Consider the following 16,382-nt stretch of genomic DNA (forward strand, 5'->3'; position numbering starts at 1 on the left):
TTCTTTTAAACTTGTTTAAATTTCTTTTTAGTTTGTTTTATAACCCATGACATGGTTTATGGGCTGTATGTCCCTTATGAAGTTAAAGAGAATATGTATTTTGTTGTAATAGACAGTGTTCTATACATGACGATTAGATTCTGTTGGCTTATGGTGTTGATGGGTTTCTTTCACCTTGTTCATTTTCTGTCTAGTTGTTCTATCAGTTGAGACAGAGAGATGTCAAAGACTCCAATATAACTGTGAATTTGTCTGTTTCTCCTTTCAGCTCTATCAGTTTTTGCTTCACATGTTTTCCAGCTCTGTTGTTTGGTGGATACATATTTAGGATTGCTAGGTCTTTTTGGTAGACTGACCCTTTTATCATTGTAGTACCTGTAATCTGTGGCTTATCTGTGGCTTTGCTTTCTCCAGTCTGTTACCTGTAGCCAACTTTGATCTGGAAGCAAATGATCTTCCTTCTGATGTATCATCAGAAGATTAACAGTAGGCTAATCCTACATCACAGTGCCTATGACATTCACTTCACTTGATCTCATGAAGTAGGCATTTTATCATCTCACAAGAAAAAGCGTGAATATGATACACTAAGATATTTTGAGACCACGTTCATACAACTTTTATTACAGTATTGTTATAATTGTCCTATTATTGTTAACCTCTTATTGTACCTAGTTCATAAACTAAACTTTACCATAAGTAGGCATGTATAAGAAAAAACATAGTATATATAGAATTTGGCACTATCTGCAGTTTCATGCATTCACTGGGGGTCTTGGAATATATTCCTTGTGGAGAAGGGGGAACTACTGTATTTAACTCTCTACCTGTGGTAATTTGCTTTGCTCTTAAATCAGCTTTATCTGATACTAATGCTACCATTTCTTTTTTTTTTTTTTTTTTAAGATTTTATTTATTTATTCATGAAAGACACACACACAGAGAGAGGCAGAGACACAGGCAGAGGGAGAAGCAGGCTCCATGCAGGGAGCCCGACACGGGACTCGATCCCGTGTCTCCAGGATCACGCCCTAGGCTGAAGGCAGCGCTAAACCGCCAAGCCACCGGGGCTGCCCTAATGCTGCTTTCCTCTGATTAATGCCTGCATGATTTATCTTTTTCTATGACTTTATGTCCAACCCACCTATATCATTATATTTGAAGTAAGTTTCTTGTAGATAATGTATCATTGGATCATGCACTCTGCCAGGGGTGTCTGGCTGGCTCAGGTGGTGGAGCATGCAATTCTTAATCTCCAGGTCATGAGTTGAAGCCCCATGTTGGGTGTAGAGGTTACTTTTAAAAATAAAGTGTTAGGGACGCCTGGGTGGCTCAGTGGTTGAGCGTCTGCCTTCGGCTCAGGGTGTGATCCCGGAGTTCTGAGATCGAGTCCCCCATCAGGTTCCCTGTGGGGAGCCTGCTTTCCCTCTGCCTATGTCTCTGCCTCTCTCTCTGTATCTCTCATGAATAAATAAATGAAATCTTAAAAAAAATAAATAAAGCATTAAAAAATGTACTCTGTGAATCTCTGTTTTTTTAAACGGGTAATTACTGACATATTAAGGCTTACATCTGCTACGTTTTTTTTGTTTTCTTTTCTTACCTTCCTGTGGGTTAAACATTTTTTAGGATTCCATTTTGAGTATATCTTTTCGCATAGAAATTTTAAGCCCTTCTACATGTAACATCATATATACATAATTTAATCAGTCTACCAGTTTCATTTTTACTAACTCAAGTGAAGTATAGAAATTTTACCTCATCATGTTTCTTTACACTCCCTCATTTATAATACAAGTATCTTTTTTTTTTTTAATAATACAAGTGTCTTAAGATATTTCCTCTACATACATTTAGAACCACATTGGACAGCATTATCATGTTTGCCTCAACTGTCGAACATAATTTAGAAAACTCAAGAGGATAATGCAAGCTTATTTTATTTACCCATATCTTCAGTTATATTTTCTTCCTTCCTGATGTTCCTTTTTTCTTTTATCATCTCCCTCCTTCTTTTTTTTAAAGACTTTTTATTTGAGAGAGAGTGAACAAGTAAGCAAGAACACAAGCAGGAGAGGGGCAGAGGGAGATGAGACTGGATGGGGATATGGGGCTCAATCCCAGGACCCTGGGATCATGATCTGAGCCAAAGACAGAGGCTTAACGGACTGAGCCACCCAGGTGCCCTATCATCTCCCTTCTTTTAAGTTAGGTCTATAGGTGATAGTATTCCTCCATCTGAGGATTTCCCCTTCATTCCTTTTTTTTTTTTTTTTTTTTAAGATTTCATTTATTTATTCATGAGAGACACACAGAGAGAATCAGAGACACAGACAGAGGGAGAAGCAGGCTCCAAGCAGGGAGCCTGATGTGGGACTCGATCCCAGGACCCCGGGACCATGACCTGAACCAAAGAAAGACGCTCAACTGCTGAGCCACCCAGGCGTCCCTCCCCTTCATTACTGAAGGATATCTTTACTGGGTGTCCAATTCAAGACTGGTAGTCCTTTTCTTTCAGTGCTTGAAACACCATGTGCCATTTCCTCTAGCCTCCATAGTTTCGGATGAGAAATCTTTTGTCATTCCAGGTTTTCCCCTCTAAGTCAGCTGTTATTTTCCTCAGCTCTCAAGATCTTTTCTTTGTGTTTAGTTTTCAGAAGTTTAAATATGATGAGTCTCAGCATGGATTTCTTTGGGTTTATATTGCTGGGATCCACTTAGCTTCTTGAATTTATCATTTGAGGTTAAGTATCCAAAGTGAACATGTAGACACAAATCTCTAGAAACCGGGACACCTGGGTGGCGCAGCAGTTGAGTATCTGCCTGCGGGGAGCCTGTTTCTCCCTCTGCCTATGTCTCTGCCTCTCTTTGTGTGTCTCTCATGAATAAATAAATAAAATCTTAAAAAAATAAAATAAAATAAAATGTCTAAAAAACAAAAACAAATCTCTAGAAACTGCTTCTGGTAGCCATGCCTTACAGGGTCCCAATCACCCCTGGCCTGTGTGCAGGAGCAAATACCACACCTTTTCCTGAGGCAGCTTGTGGCCCTGCCTTGGGATTCCCTGATCCCTTGGTGGGGCCAACTACGTGTTCTTGTTCAGCAGCTCATCCTTTTTGGAAGATTTTAACATATCCCAAGGAGGCTGGCTATTGAGACAGATGATGGCATATTTCACCAGCAACTCACGTAAGCTCTCTTGCATGTCCTAAGAAAAGATAACCTTGAACACATTGTTAACAGATACCTACCAAAAGCCTGTTGGGAGACAAATCCTGGTTATGAAGAATGTCCCGGTTCTGAAGGACATGTAGTTCATTCATGCTGCTCAACATTTTTCAGTTCCTTTGTGATAGAGTCTCACACTTACCTTTAAGGTTACTTGAAATTTCAAAGTAAATTACGTATGACCACACACACACACACACACAAAAAAAACAGTGGTTTTGAACATGCGATTTTAACTACCATGCATGGCTTACTAATCGCCAGTTAAGAACTATAGCTCTTAGACATGCTAAATATAAATACCACTAGGCTGAGGAAGAGTTCACAGAACAAAATTATTTTGTACCAAATACACCAAAAAGTTTGTACCAAATTACACTTAATGGGGGATATGGTGTGTTACAAGAGGACTCCTTTGAGGAATAACCTGGAAACTCATGGGAGAATTCCTGGGTCTTCCTGGACAGATCCACATCTCCAATGCATTATACAGTGTCCTCTTCCTGAGGTCCGGGCGGAGGGGAGGGGTTATAGGTTCTTTTGGATTCAAGTACTATGTGTGATTCTGTCCCTTCTGAGCCACAAGCAGCTGTTCACCTTGACCACACTGGTAACTGTAGAACGATCATCCTGTCTGTCTCTGCCTGGTTCTAAAGGGCTGAGCGTTATGGCCTCCCCTCGCAACGTACACCTACTGAACTGTGTGTATGAACCAGAGAACGGGCTTCATTTTGTTCTTCTCCTTTCATTTTCCATTTCGTCCAATTTTTCCTAACGACATCTTTTGCATTTGCTTTATTCTTTTGCACCAAATGTTCTCGTATAAGATGCCTTATCCCTTCTGGAATAAGGTGGGAGTATAAATAAATAGTCTGAGCCTTCTATATGTTATTGAAAGAAAAATAACATGATAATACACGACAGGGTCAATTTGAATGGCTAAGTTCCTATGCCATGGCCTATGGGCAGGTTCTATGCTAAATGTTGTAAGAAAAGCAGCAATAAAAAAAAATAAAAAAAAAAAAAAGAAAAGCAGCAATAAAAAACAAGCTCGTTGACCTCAAGGGGTTGAAATGGGGAGAGAGATGAATTAGCAACTAAAACATAGGCCAGCTGAGATAAGAAGGGAACGGTGTTAACAGGGGATGTGTAGCATTGGCCATGGTCTGGCACTCATCAGCTGTCCTGTCCTCATGTTGGAGTATCACCAATGCACCACACCTGCTCTGTCTACACTCATTACAATATCCCAGAACCCCTCACCACGTCTCCCCTTGGCAACATCTTCTCTCGCCAGCTAATCTGTGGGCCCTGGAGGACATGTACCCAGCTCTCAGGCCTTGTTCCCAGAGCCAGGCAGAGGCCCTTGGACTCATACCTGGCATATCAAGTGCCAGGAGATGACCAAAGGAAACAGCCTAATCCCTCTAGAAAGCTCAAGGCAACCACATATCAACAACTACACACGTTCCTCCTTGAGGAAATCCCCTCTGGGAGAAAAAAGTTGTAAACGATTATATTCTCTGCCATGGGAATGTCTAATAGCAGAAGGAGTTTTAGCAAAAGAAGGCACTACAACTCAACAGAAAATTGTGTGCCAATTATGAAGACCAAAGAAACCAGGAGGATACTTATAAGTGAAGAAAAATAAAATTATACTTGCACTATAATTACAACTCTGTTAAATATCTTTGCACGTGCCAAATGACTGGCAGGGAAACTATTATTAGGAACGCTGAGATTCTGGGGATTCTCAACTTCATTTAAAAATTATACTCACTGGGGCTTTTTTCATTGCTGTTCTTTGGTTTTGGTCTGAATATAAATAATCTGTTTTAAAAAGTCTGATTCAGGAAAACAATAAAGAAAAAATAAACACATATGCAATCCTCCTTCCTGAATGGGATAAGGACAAAACACTCTGAAAAATGTCTCCTGGGCAGCCCAGGTGGCCCAGCGGTTTAGTGCCACCTTCAGCCCAGTGTGTGATCCTAGAGACCCGGGATTGAGTCCCACATTGGGCTCCCTGCACGGAGCCTGCTTCTCCCTCTGCCTGTGTCTCTTCCCCTCTCTCTCTGTGTCTCTCACGAATAGACAAAATCTTTAGAAAAAAAATAAAAAAAGAAAATGTCTCCTACGCTTTCTCTTGCTCATGAAGAGTATGCTCTCTTGAGCATGAAGTCATGCTCAGGGTCTGGGAACCAGGAAGAGCAGGCATCTGACCCAGGACTTACAGAGTGAGAATGGGAAAAGGAAGAACAGACAAAGGGAGGGTAGACCTCACTGGGATGAGAGAGGTATGACACGTGCACACACGGCATCATGACAGATTAGAGGGTTGGACAGAGCTACTGCGAGGTGGGTAGAGGGCCATGCGTTGATCTGATCTGAGTAGCAGCAAAGTCATCGTGAGCTCAGTGGATAGAGAGGCTGCATCCTGACTGGCCCCTGACCTGCCCAAGCTCGCTAGGAGAGGAAGGAATCTGAGGCTCACATGCCCAACCCACCGGAAATGGGGGCAGAAGCAGGATCTGAACCCAGAGTCCACACCCTAACAATCTATGCCACAAAGCTCTGAATGTCGTGTTCAGAGTCCAGGATCCCAACAGGCAGGAGGCAAGAAAAAGGACTGTTCACACTTCAGCTGGGCCTGGGCTGCGCAGACCCCAATCTCCCACATACCATTCATGTTCCATGTAAAGGCATCTCGCAGCTTCTGGCCATCGATCTCCATGTCCAGCCGGATGGGGACCAGCACCTCAGGCTGGGATGCATTTTCATGGATCACAGCTGGGTCGTGGTCATCAAAGCTGGAAGTGAAGTGGCAGCAAAGTCAGCAAGGGGTGCCATGGGTCTCCACGCTCAGGGCCTCCCTCCCTCTTTGCACTACTGTCACTGCTAACTCGGCCAGAGGGAGAAACCCACTTCTTATGGTGACTTGTTAACTAAGGGCTGAGCCAGCGGGGAGACCAGGCAAGCAGGGGTCCTGCAGCCACAGGAGCAGAGTTCCAGGCTTCAAGGACACTCAGGGAAGGAGAGGGAGCTACGGCCTTGGGCAGTGGGGTATGACCTAGACGTACCCCAGAGGAAGCGAGATTTAAGCCCCAAAGCAGGTAGAACTTTCACAGAAAACTGTAGGTAAGGAAGGGTATTTTCTTTTCTTTTTTTTCTTTTTTGGAAGAGTATTTTCAGAAGAGGAAATACTTAACCAAATCCAAGGGGCAGGAGTGGTGAGGAGCTGTTGGGGAGCAAGAGCCAGAGCACTGAGGGTGGGATGCAGGTTGGGAGGAGGGAAGGAGCACTGTCGGGGACACAGAGAAGCTACACGTGTCCAAGTACCCATGCTTCTCCATCTCAGGCTATGGAATCCAGCCTCTACCCCGAGGGAGCTCCAGGAGAACCCAGAGCAAGGCAGTTATGCAGTCATATCTGTATTTCAGGAAGACACAGAGGAAAGAGGCTGGGGTGGTGAGGGGGGCAGGGGTATGCAGGAGGGCACTGGGAACCTAAGGGTGTCTGCGGAATACGGAGGGCTGAGAATTGCTCGGCGGGGGGGGGGGGGGGGTGGAGGGTGGGGTGGCAGAGATGACAAACATGAGGAAAACACACTGTATGCCAGACAGCAGTGCTCTGGGAAACATGACAGGGAAAGCGACAGGAGACAGAGACAGGAGTGGCCATTCTAAAGAGGGGTAGGCAGCTCTGAGAGGTGACATTCAAACACTGATGGGAAGGAAAGGGAGAAAGGGAAGGAAGAGGGAGAAGGGGTCAGCGGTGCAGGTGTTGGCAAGGAATGAGCTCTCGGCCGAGGGAACTACAGAAGCTTCTGGGTGGCTCTGAAGGCAGTGAGGAGGCTCATGTGCCTGACGCAGGGTGAGGGCGGTAAGAGAGGAAACCAGACGGGGGCGGCCACTATGAGGACTCCAGGCCTGGGCGAGGGAGCCCACATCTGAGGGGGAGCTGGCCAAAGGCGGTCCAATTCCGGACACTTGGAAGGCTAAGAAGGCAGGAGTGTGCAGGAGAAGAGTTCTGGGGTTTTGGCCTGAGGGCAGGAAGGAGGGAGGACTGTGTCCTAGACTCAAAAAGTTGGCAAGCAGTGTGTGACAGATACCTGAGGATAGTGTGTAGAGGTGAGGGCAGGCTGCAGAGATAAAAGTGGGGGTGAACTTGAAAATGCCCCCCAAAAGAAATTTAGTCCTAATCCCTGGAACCTGTGACCATTATATGGTGGTAGCGGTGGTGGGGGGGACTCTGCAAATATAATTAAGGATCTTAAGAGGAGAAGGTTATGCAAGTAGCCCTAAATCACATCATAAGCGTCCTTTTGGGAGAAGACCGGGCAATATTACACATAGAGGAAGCGGCCCTGTGACCCACTGAGGCACAAACTGGTGATGCAGCCACAAGCCAGGGAATGCTGGCAGCCACCAGAGGCCAGAAGAGGCAGGAAGAGCCTTCCCCCCCAGCCTCCAGAGGGAGCAGGGTCCGGCTGACACCTTGATTTTGCTGCACTGAACTCCTGTCCCCAGAACTGTGAGAACCTGGAGGCGTTGGGGAAACAGGCAAGAGCAGCGAGGCTGAAGCAGGCAGAGCAAGGCAGAGCAAGCTGGAGCAAGCCAGAGCAAGCCAGAGCAAGCCAGAGCAAAAGCCAGAGACTGGCTGTCCCCAAAGCCGACAGGGAATAGTCTCGAGAAGGCAGCATAGTGTTTGGGGGAACATAAAGTCAAGGCAGGGAAGAGGGTAAAATTAAGGCGGCATCAGCAGAGGGTGAGGCACGCTCACCACAGAGGGAAGGTTCTCTTCTTGTCCCGGCCCATGCGGTTCCTGTTGATGGTCGTGGAGCAGGGCACAGCATCCAGATGGTGGGAGCTATTGGGCAGGGTGGGCACCCACTGGCTGTTCCTCTTGGCTTTCTGTTCCCTGGGGAGATGCGAGAAATGTCCCTGCTCAGTCTTGGAGCCCAATACTGGCCATCAGATTCCAAGTCACGGTCTGTGGAAACCCACTGCACCCCTGGCAGGCTCCAGTGGTCCGTGGTGACCCCCCAGCACCCCAGATTCTGCACGTGTACTCCTCAGGCTCCCATGGCATCCATTCAGAGGCACCTGGCTTACAGGAAGGGTGCAGAGAGGCCGCAGTCACAGGAGTGCATGAGTCCCAGTATAACACGGAATGTGCTAGGCATGACTCCATGGAAGCCCTACCCTTTCTGTGAGGAATGCGAGTGAGGAGACTTCCCAGGGGAGCAAACCCTGGAGTGGAACCTTAAGTCCTGGGTTGGGGCTCACTGGGGGCGGGAGTAGGGGAAGAGCTGGAATGGGAAGGGCATTTCAGGAAGTGCACAGGTGGCAAGAGTGAGGAAGCAGGGCTGGGGCTGGAGAGGCAGGACATGGAGAGGGTTCCCACTGTGGCGGCTGGCATGTTCCTCAAGAACTGACTGCACTCGGCCGGTGGCTGGGGGATTTGAAGAAGGCAGAGAAAGATCAGATCACTCTTTTAGATACACAGGCCAGCTTGAGATGGACAAGGCAATACTTCTGGCTTCCAGGTTTCCAGAGCAGTACGGCTGATGAGAAACTGTGTCAGTAAAAACTTTCTGGAAAGTGAGGCTCAGAGTAATTCAATTAACTCACATACCATAAAGGGTTCACTCTTCTCTGCAAATGAGAGGTTGCTTTCACTACTAGGAAAACACCAAAAGGCTATTTTAAACCAAGGATCCAGGGCCGGGTTTGAAAGACAAATGTTCAGGTTCCCACTACGCTCTGTGCATTACTTTATCATCTTCAGGGCCGCCTACCCTAGTTAAGTCTGAGCAACGTGAGGGCAACCACTGTGTGTCATTCACTTTTATATCCCCAACACCCGCACCTTCAATAACTGAGTGCTGCCGTTGAGAGAACATACCAGCAACTGCTCAATTTCCCTCCCCTCAGTGTCCTCAGAGGAGGGGTGGGGAGACATGGCTGGCAGCCCTTTCCAGGGGGTGGTGGGCAGGAGCAGTGGCCATGACCTGCCAGGCCCCAGGCCCTTTGACTCTTCTAAAGCTGGGGCCACTTGCACCTCCAATGCTGCAGTTCCAGAACACTCCTTAACTAAGGGTGTGGGCAGGGAGAGATGTACAGTACCAAACTCGGCTGGGACCCTACCAAGTCTCTCCCATCCTATCTTACTCTGGTCTAATGACCAGCCTTACCATATATACCAGAGGCCTGGGAAAAGGAGGAACGTGGAACTAATTTGGGCAGGGCTTAGAGCTGAAACAGCAAGACAAGTCCATCTGGGCCAGTGGTTTCAAATCCTGGCTACACAGACTCACTTAAGAGTACAAAGTTTCTGGCAGGAAGTCTCTGAGCCCCACTCACATCTAGGTACTTCCATCTCTGAGGAGGACCCAGGAATGCAGGTTCTTGACAATTCCCCTGGGCAACGCTGATGCAGCTGCACATGTATTTGGGAATCGCAGGCCGAGACCATCACCTCTTTCCTCCTTGAGCTGGCACTCTGGCTCTCCCTTGCCTGAAAAGTCCTTATCTCAGTTAGCAATCTCGTTCATACCCAGGCCCGGGCTGCTCTGCCAAGCCCTTCCGTCAAGTAGCTATCTCCAGGAGCTCGCAAGTGATGTCACAGACACAGCGAGTAAGCCATACACCGAGGCCGAGAAATCTGGGTCATGTAATTCAACCTTTCTTCTGCTACAAGTAGGTCTGCCCAAAAAGGGACATCCAGCCTCTGCCCAACCTCTCCAGCGATGAGAAGTGCCAGGCCTCCCGTGGAGCTGACTGGGCAGTGGGAAGGCACTTCCTGAGCACAGCGCCCGATGAAGGCAGCTTCTCTCAAACCTCTACTCGCATCCCTCCCTGCAGTTGTTTTTTTTTTTTTTTTTTTTTTTAATAGGCTACGCTCAGCTCCGTGGAGTTCAAGGTAGGGCTTGAACTCACGACCTGGAGATCAAGATCTGAGCTGAGATCAGGAGTCTGCTGCCTAAGCGACTGAGCCACCCAGACATCCCCCTTCCCAGCAGTTTTGACCTCTGGGCTATCTAGAGTCCTCTATTCCCTCAGCTGTTCCTCATATGACATGATCATCAAGAAGTGTTTACTGCCCCATAAGAGGCTCCTGGCTGACATGTGCTGACTTGAAAGCCCCAGCCATATGTACATAATTTCCTTCTGCCACTTCCCTAGGGAAGTCTAGCCATCCTTATGTTCTTACCACATCCCTCAGGGGAAAAGGAATCTGCAGAGCACACATCTGCAACACTGGCCAAGTGGGATGTGTGTCACCTTTAGGTGGGGGTGGGGGGAGGATTATAAAAATAACGCAATAGTAAAGTTGAAAGAAAATCTGGAAAGAAATGATTTTTCCATAACCACATCACTCAAAACAATAACCGCTCCTTCCCCCCTCCTTGGTGCTCCTGGGGGTTGTGTGCTTCTAAATGCATGTGTCCTTGAGGGTGGAGAGGCTAACATAGGTATCCTGCATGTGTCACTCATGGGAACCATGTTTCAGGTTGCCACAGAGTCTACTTAACTATGACCTAAACAGTTAACCTATATCCCAGTCTATCTGATTCTAGGGCATACACAGTCTGTCCTGACCCATATCCTAGTCTGTAATACCCTGGTCTACTCAGCTGGCTGCACATTCTCTCACTCAGCCTCTCCCTAAGGCTGGATGCTCAAGTGGCTCCATATTGTCCGTTACTACAACGCTACCAGGTGCCTCTCGGTGCATATAATGGTTTCTGTTGGTGGTGCTGTTCTTTTAAATTATTTGTCTGGGACCCATTCCCAGGGATGAAATTAATGGGCCAGAGAGGGCCAGAGAACGAAAACAGTTTGGTGTCGTCACCATGGCCTTAGACAAAGCCTCTACACGGTGCCTGAGTGTGCCAGCGCTATTGTACCTTCCTCGATTCTTTATGTTGCTAGTCATTTATTTATTTTACTTTGAATTCAAAACATTTACACAGGACAAACGTCATTTCCTCTATTTGTTTATTCCTTGTGCTTCCAGGGTGGCCCACTCTTTACCTATTTAGCTACTGGGGTATCCAGGTTTCTCTTATAAATCTGAATGAATAAAAACGAAATAAAACTACCTATGAAAATGAAAGATAAAAAAAAAAAGACAAAAAATTAAAAAATAAACATGAATGAACAGACTCTATTATGTAACCACCTTCCAACTACTTACCTAAGTAATACTGTAAATACTCTTTCAAAGATTCTAAGCTTATACGTTAAAACCTATTGTTCTATGGGCACCTGGGTGTTTTGAGCATCCAACTCTTGGTTTTGGCTTGGGTCAAGATCTCAGGGTCATGGGGTCAAGTCCTCACACTCCCTGCTTGAGATTCTCTCTCTTCCTCGCCCTCAACCTCTGCCTCCGCTTGCACACTCATGCACTCTGTCTCTCTAAAAAACAAAATAAATCTTAAAACCTACTACTCATTTCTTTTGCGAATTTATCCGGGCCACTCATTTTTCCAACAGATCAGTCCCACTTTCAAAGCATTCCTAATGACTTTCCAGAATCCAAGACTTGGCTTATGTTTCTTAGAAATGCCAAAGATACAAAAGATACTTGGAAACCTGGCTAAGACGATTTGTAAGCACAGTGGGTGAAGTGTTTAAAAGCATTTTGGTTCAGGAGTACTTGGGTGGTGCGGTCAGTTGAGCTTCTGACTCTTGGTTTCAGCTCAAGTCCTGACAGTCAGTTGTGAGATTGAACCCAGCATCCGGCTCCACGCTCAGCAGGGAGTCTGCTTAAAAAAGACTCTCTCCTCTTTCCCTCTGCCCGCCCAAGCCCTAGGTGTGTGTGTGTGCGCGCACTCACATGCACATATGCACTTTCTCTCAAATAAATAAATCTTTAAAAGTACTTAAAAAAAAAAGTACTTCAGTTCAGTTTAACTGCAATCAGTTCTAGAATATGAGAAAAATATCTGTGGGTGTCATCCAGAGAGAATACCCTAGCCAGGGGTGCATCACCTGAGGTAGGTGGGGGGCTCTGTGCTGATGGACACCGCCTTGTACTTCTCGTCATTGCCGTCCAGAATCTCTTCCACCTCCGAAGCTTTTAACAGCGTCACGCTGGTGGCCAGGGTTGTGTATCCATGATCTGTAACCAGAGACCCCACTGCAGTCACCCTGCTGGCGGGGCAGCGAGGAGCAGCAGCCAGTAGATGCAGCACATTGAGGTCCTCACATGCACGAGGAGGGAAAAGCAGTGTCAACCTTACTACTGCTAAATGCTGGCCTCTTCCAAAAGGGCAGTCTGGACTGAGTGCTTTAATGGTCCTACTGAGTAAATGCCCCCATAGGATTTACTCGCACTAATTTGTGCCACGGCACAGAGGAAGTACACAGGGCAGCAGCAGCTCCAGCGCAACACAGCCAATGGGTCCTCTTGGGGCGGGGGCGGGGGGGGGGGGGGTGGAAGGGGGGAAGGGAAGCTCCAGATTATTATCACCAGTGGGAAGAGGTCTGACACCACTGCAATCCACGACACGAAGCAAAGTGGAGAGATGGAATGAGAGATGAAAGATACTTTTCTTTTAAAACAAGAGCCCAGAGAGTTAGAAAGAGCTGCTTCACACCAAACGTCAATTCCCGGCCCCGTGCCAGTCAACGCGTGCTGTCTGGGAGGCAGGACAGATTCTAGGCAACTCGACCCACAGCTCTTCTAGGGAACCTTAGTCGAGAGCTGCTACCTGTCTGCGCGTCCAGACTGGCTTCTCCTGGAGAAACAAATCAGTTATGGGGAGGGCGTCTCCAAAGCACAAGGCAGACGAGTCACTGAGACTTCGCTTGAGGCTTGCAGAGGTGAAAGCAAAGCTAGGAACTCACTGCGTTAGTGACTGGTGCGCCACTGGGGTGGGGGGGCGGGGGGGGCAGAGGGAGGACAAAAAGGAGACTTTCTCAAGCGAGTGAGTGGCAATGTTATAGCAGCAGATAAAAAAAAAAAAAAAAAAAAAAAGAAGCTCCGGCTCCTGCATTAAAAGAACCACTACTTTGCCCGCAGTGGACGAGACCACTGCAGTACCTACGGACACAGCCAAACAGGACAGACTGATGTGCGCGCACGGATGCACGCGCACTCACACGCACACGCACACACACAGCCTCAGGCAGGGTCTTCACTCAGGCCCGGGCAGTTCTCCAGGAAGGCGCCACCGCCACCTGCCAAACGTTGCGCTGCATCCCGACGGGGACGTGCAGCGAGGCGCTCCCGACCGAGCGCTCGGTGTCTGAAGGCCTCTCCCGGCCCCGCACGGAGCTGCCCCGGCCGGGCACACCCAGCTTTCGGCCAGGCGGCTCCCGCGGGCCCCAGGCGCACGGAGGCGCACCAAGCAGGCACATGCACAGGAGCACGAGCACGCCCACGCCGGCCGCCGAATGAGGAGCTACGGATGGATGTGCTTGGGAAGCGAAGCGGTGAGAGCCCCAGAGGGGAGTGGGAGCTGGGGCCACCAGCCGCCACTCGGGCTGCATGGAGGGTGACTATGGGACACGCCCACGGCAGATGGCACAGCATCACGGCATTCCTAAAACGTTTTGAGACCAGCATGTCTTCACAGCACCCGCTCCCGCCCCCGCCGCCCTCGCGCCCCCACCGGCCCTGCCCTCTGAGGCCGGGGCTGCGGTGAAGACGCTCTGGAGTGAAAACGTTTTATCTTCATGACAGAAGCGAGTGGTTTTGAAACAGGTTTACAAACCCTCGTGAAGACGCACCCTTAGTGTTAGGTTTTGTTTTTTTACCATGTGACGATGCAACTATTTTCTTCCTCTCTTCCACAGTGGCTAGTCGCCTCCAGAGCGAGGGGTATCTCTTGTACAGAGAACCTCGGAACATACGGAGGTAGTTTCCCACCTATGAGGTAAAGCGAGAAGGCTCATTATGAGGGTCGCGGCTGGACGCAGGCCGAGAGGGTCCTGGTGCGGGGCCCATCGAGTGACAGACCGAGGGCAAGCTGGCCTCCGGGCACCAGGCTTGCTGCAGCCACGAAAACACGTTCTGCTGACATGGAGGGTTCAGCAGCGGCGCACAGCTGGCCCCCATCCGGCCCCCATCCGCCCCTCCGGGCAGGGCCCGGCACAGCTGCACCCTGACACCAGGGCCGAGTTCCGAGAGGCCTGACCAGATGCTTCTGAGGCAGGCAGGCCCCCAGAGCTCACTGGAAAGCTCGCGCTGATTTTGATTTTAGACTAAGCATCCCGGGCACTTTGCAGAAATGTAAGGCCTCTTTGACTTTCTTTTATCTTAAGAACAAGACTTTGATATTTTTATGATGTAATAAACACCAAAAAGGTCTTTTTAATTTTAGTCAGATGCAGGATAATTTCCCCCATGGCCCCTGATGCTTTGTTTAGTAACAAAACTCAAACCAGGAACACCAAAGGAATTTTCCAAAGAGTTTAAAAAGCACTTACTGGCAATCACCAGATTGCTACATAAATCATGACCGCCCCAAACAACTGCTTCAGTTTGTCTGTACTGGATACTGGAAGTATGATTTCCTTCATGAAAAGACATCTAGTCTCCAAATTTTCATAAAGAAACTCGATTATTTCACCGACAGTGCAAAAATGACCAGCTGAGGGGATCCCTGGGTGGCTCAGCGGTTTGGCGCCTGCCTTTGGCCCAGGGCGCAATCCTGGAGTCCCGGGATCGGGTCCCGCGTCCGGCTCCCTGCATGGAGCCTGCTTCTCCCTCTGCCTGTGTCTCTGCCTCTCTCTCTATGTCTATCAAGAATAAATAAATAAAATCTTAAAAAAAAAAAAAAAAAAGACCAGCTGAGTCCCATGGGAACTGCAGCCAAACGCCTGGCTCTACCTGTGGCCGAGATACAAGCATAGCCCTCTTCAGGGTCTCCTTACTCATCTGTCAAACGTGCAGCAACTCTGGACTCTGCCTCACGGAGGACCATTTCTATTATTTTTCCCGTTTACCTAGGCAGCAATGATGTATCTGTTAAACTAAAGTGTATTTCTCCCTTTTTCATGAGTCAAAGATTTTTATGATCGACAACCAGGGCTGCTGAACAGCCTGAGCAGCGAGTCATCAGGCTCCATACAGAAGGCACAGACTCCCCTCTGCATTATTTGGCTTGAGTATCATTACCATCCAAGGCCAAATGGATAGTTTCTACTAGGTTTTTGGAAAGAAATTGATAACAATACCCGCCACTATTACCTCGCAGGTCTTATAAAGCTCTGGGACACATTGATACTTCCCAAGACCCCTCTGGAACTTGGGAAAGCAAGACTTGTCTTCCTGGCTTTCTCATGAACCAGCCTTCACCCTCTCTGGACCCAAGTGTCCCAAATGTAAAATAAAGGTTGGGATGCCTGGGTGGCATCTGACTCCTGGTTTTGACTCAGTTCATCATCTCAGACTTGTGAGATTGAGCCCTGCATTGGGCTCCACGCTGAGCAGGAAGTCTGCTTGAAATTCTCTCTTCTTCTCCCTCTGCCCCTCCTGCTCCACTCGTGCTCTCTCTCTCCCACTAAAACAAATACATCGGGATTCCTGGGTGGCGCAGCGGTTTAGCGCCTGCCTTTGGCCCAGGGCGCGATCCTGGAGACCTGGGATCGAATCCCACGTCGGGCTCCCGGTGCATGGAGCCTGCGTCTCCCTCTGCCTGTGTCTCTGCCTCTCTGTGTGTGTGTGTGTGTGACTATCATAAATAAATAAAAATTAAAAAAAAACATTTAAAACAAATACATCTTTAAATAATAAAATAGATGTGAAGGTGTGAACCTGGGGATTTCTTAGGATCCTCTCAGCCCTGTGACTCTGGCTTGGTGAACACAACTGCCTGCAGATGGCACGAGAACAGTGACACACACACACTTGCTGCAACTGCAGATGCCCTTCCCAAAGCTGCTCCACAGATGTAGCATGGTGGCCCTGGGTGTGCTGCTATGGCCAACCCATCTCTCTGAACATGGTGTCTGTTTTCCCAAAGAAAGGGGCCTGGTGGCCATCCATCCAATGCTGTCACAGGAGCTACTGGTTATCAACAGTCAGCCTCCTGATCTTGAATCCTTCCCAGACCTCCAGATGTCTGACAGTTGTTCAGCCTGGCCCACGAGAGAAAATGTGTCTCTCCCCTCTCGGTCTCTACACACTGGGTCTCAGG

General features: G+C 48.2%; 1 protein-coding gene across 3 annotated transcripts in view; it reads right to left on the bottom strand.

Annotated features, from left to right (window-relative positions):
* The window catches only part of SMARCB1 (SWI/SNF related BAF chromatin remodeling complex subunit B1), a 36,358-nt gene that overhangs the window by 17,884 nt on the left and 2,092 nt on the right, over positions 1 to 16,382 (bottom strand). For 2 of the 3 annotated variants that reach the window (XM_077874548.1, XM_077874551.1), the window contains exons 2-5: positions 13,972 to 14,110; positions 12,229 to 12,358; positions 8,012 to 8,149; positions 5,912 to 6,039 (exon numbers count right to left, since the gene is read on the bottom strand). In XM_077874548.1, the coding sequence (XP_077730674.1) occupies positions 5,912 to 6,039; positions 8,012 to 8,149; positions 12,229 to 12,358; positions 13,972 to 14,110 (535 nt within the window). The remainder of the gene's footprint in view (positions 1 to 5,911; positions 6,040 to 8,011; positions 8,150 to 12,228; positions 12,359 to 13,971; positions 14,111 to 16,382) is intronic. The other variant, XM_077874550.1, reaches the window with a different exon arrangement.

Source organism: Canis aureus, chromosome 27 (assembly GCF_053574225.1).
Source record: "Canis aureus isolate CA01 chromosome 27, VMU_Caureus_v.1.0, whole genome shotgun sequence".
NCBI lineage: Eukaryota > Metazoa > Chordata > Mammalia > Carnivora > Canidae > Canis > Canis aureus.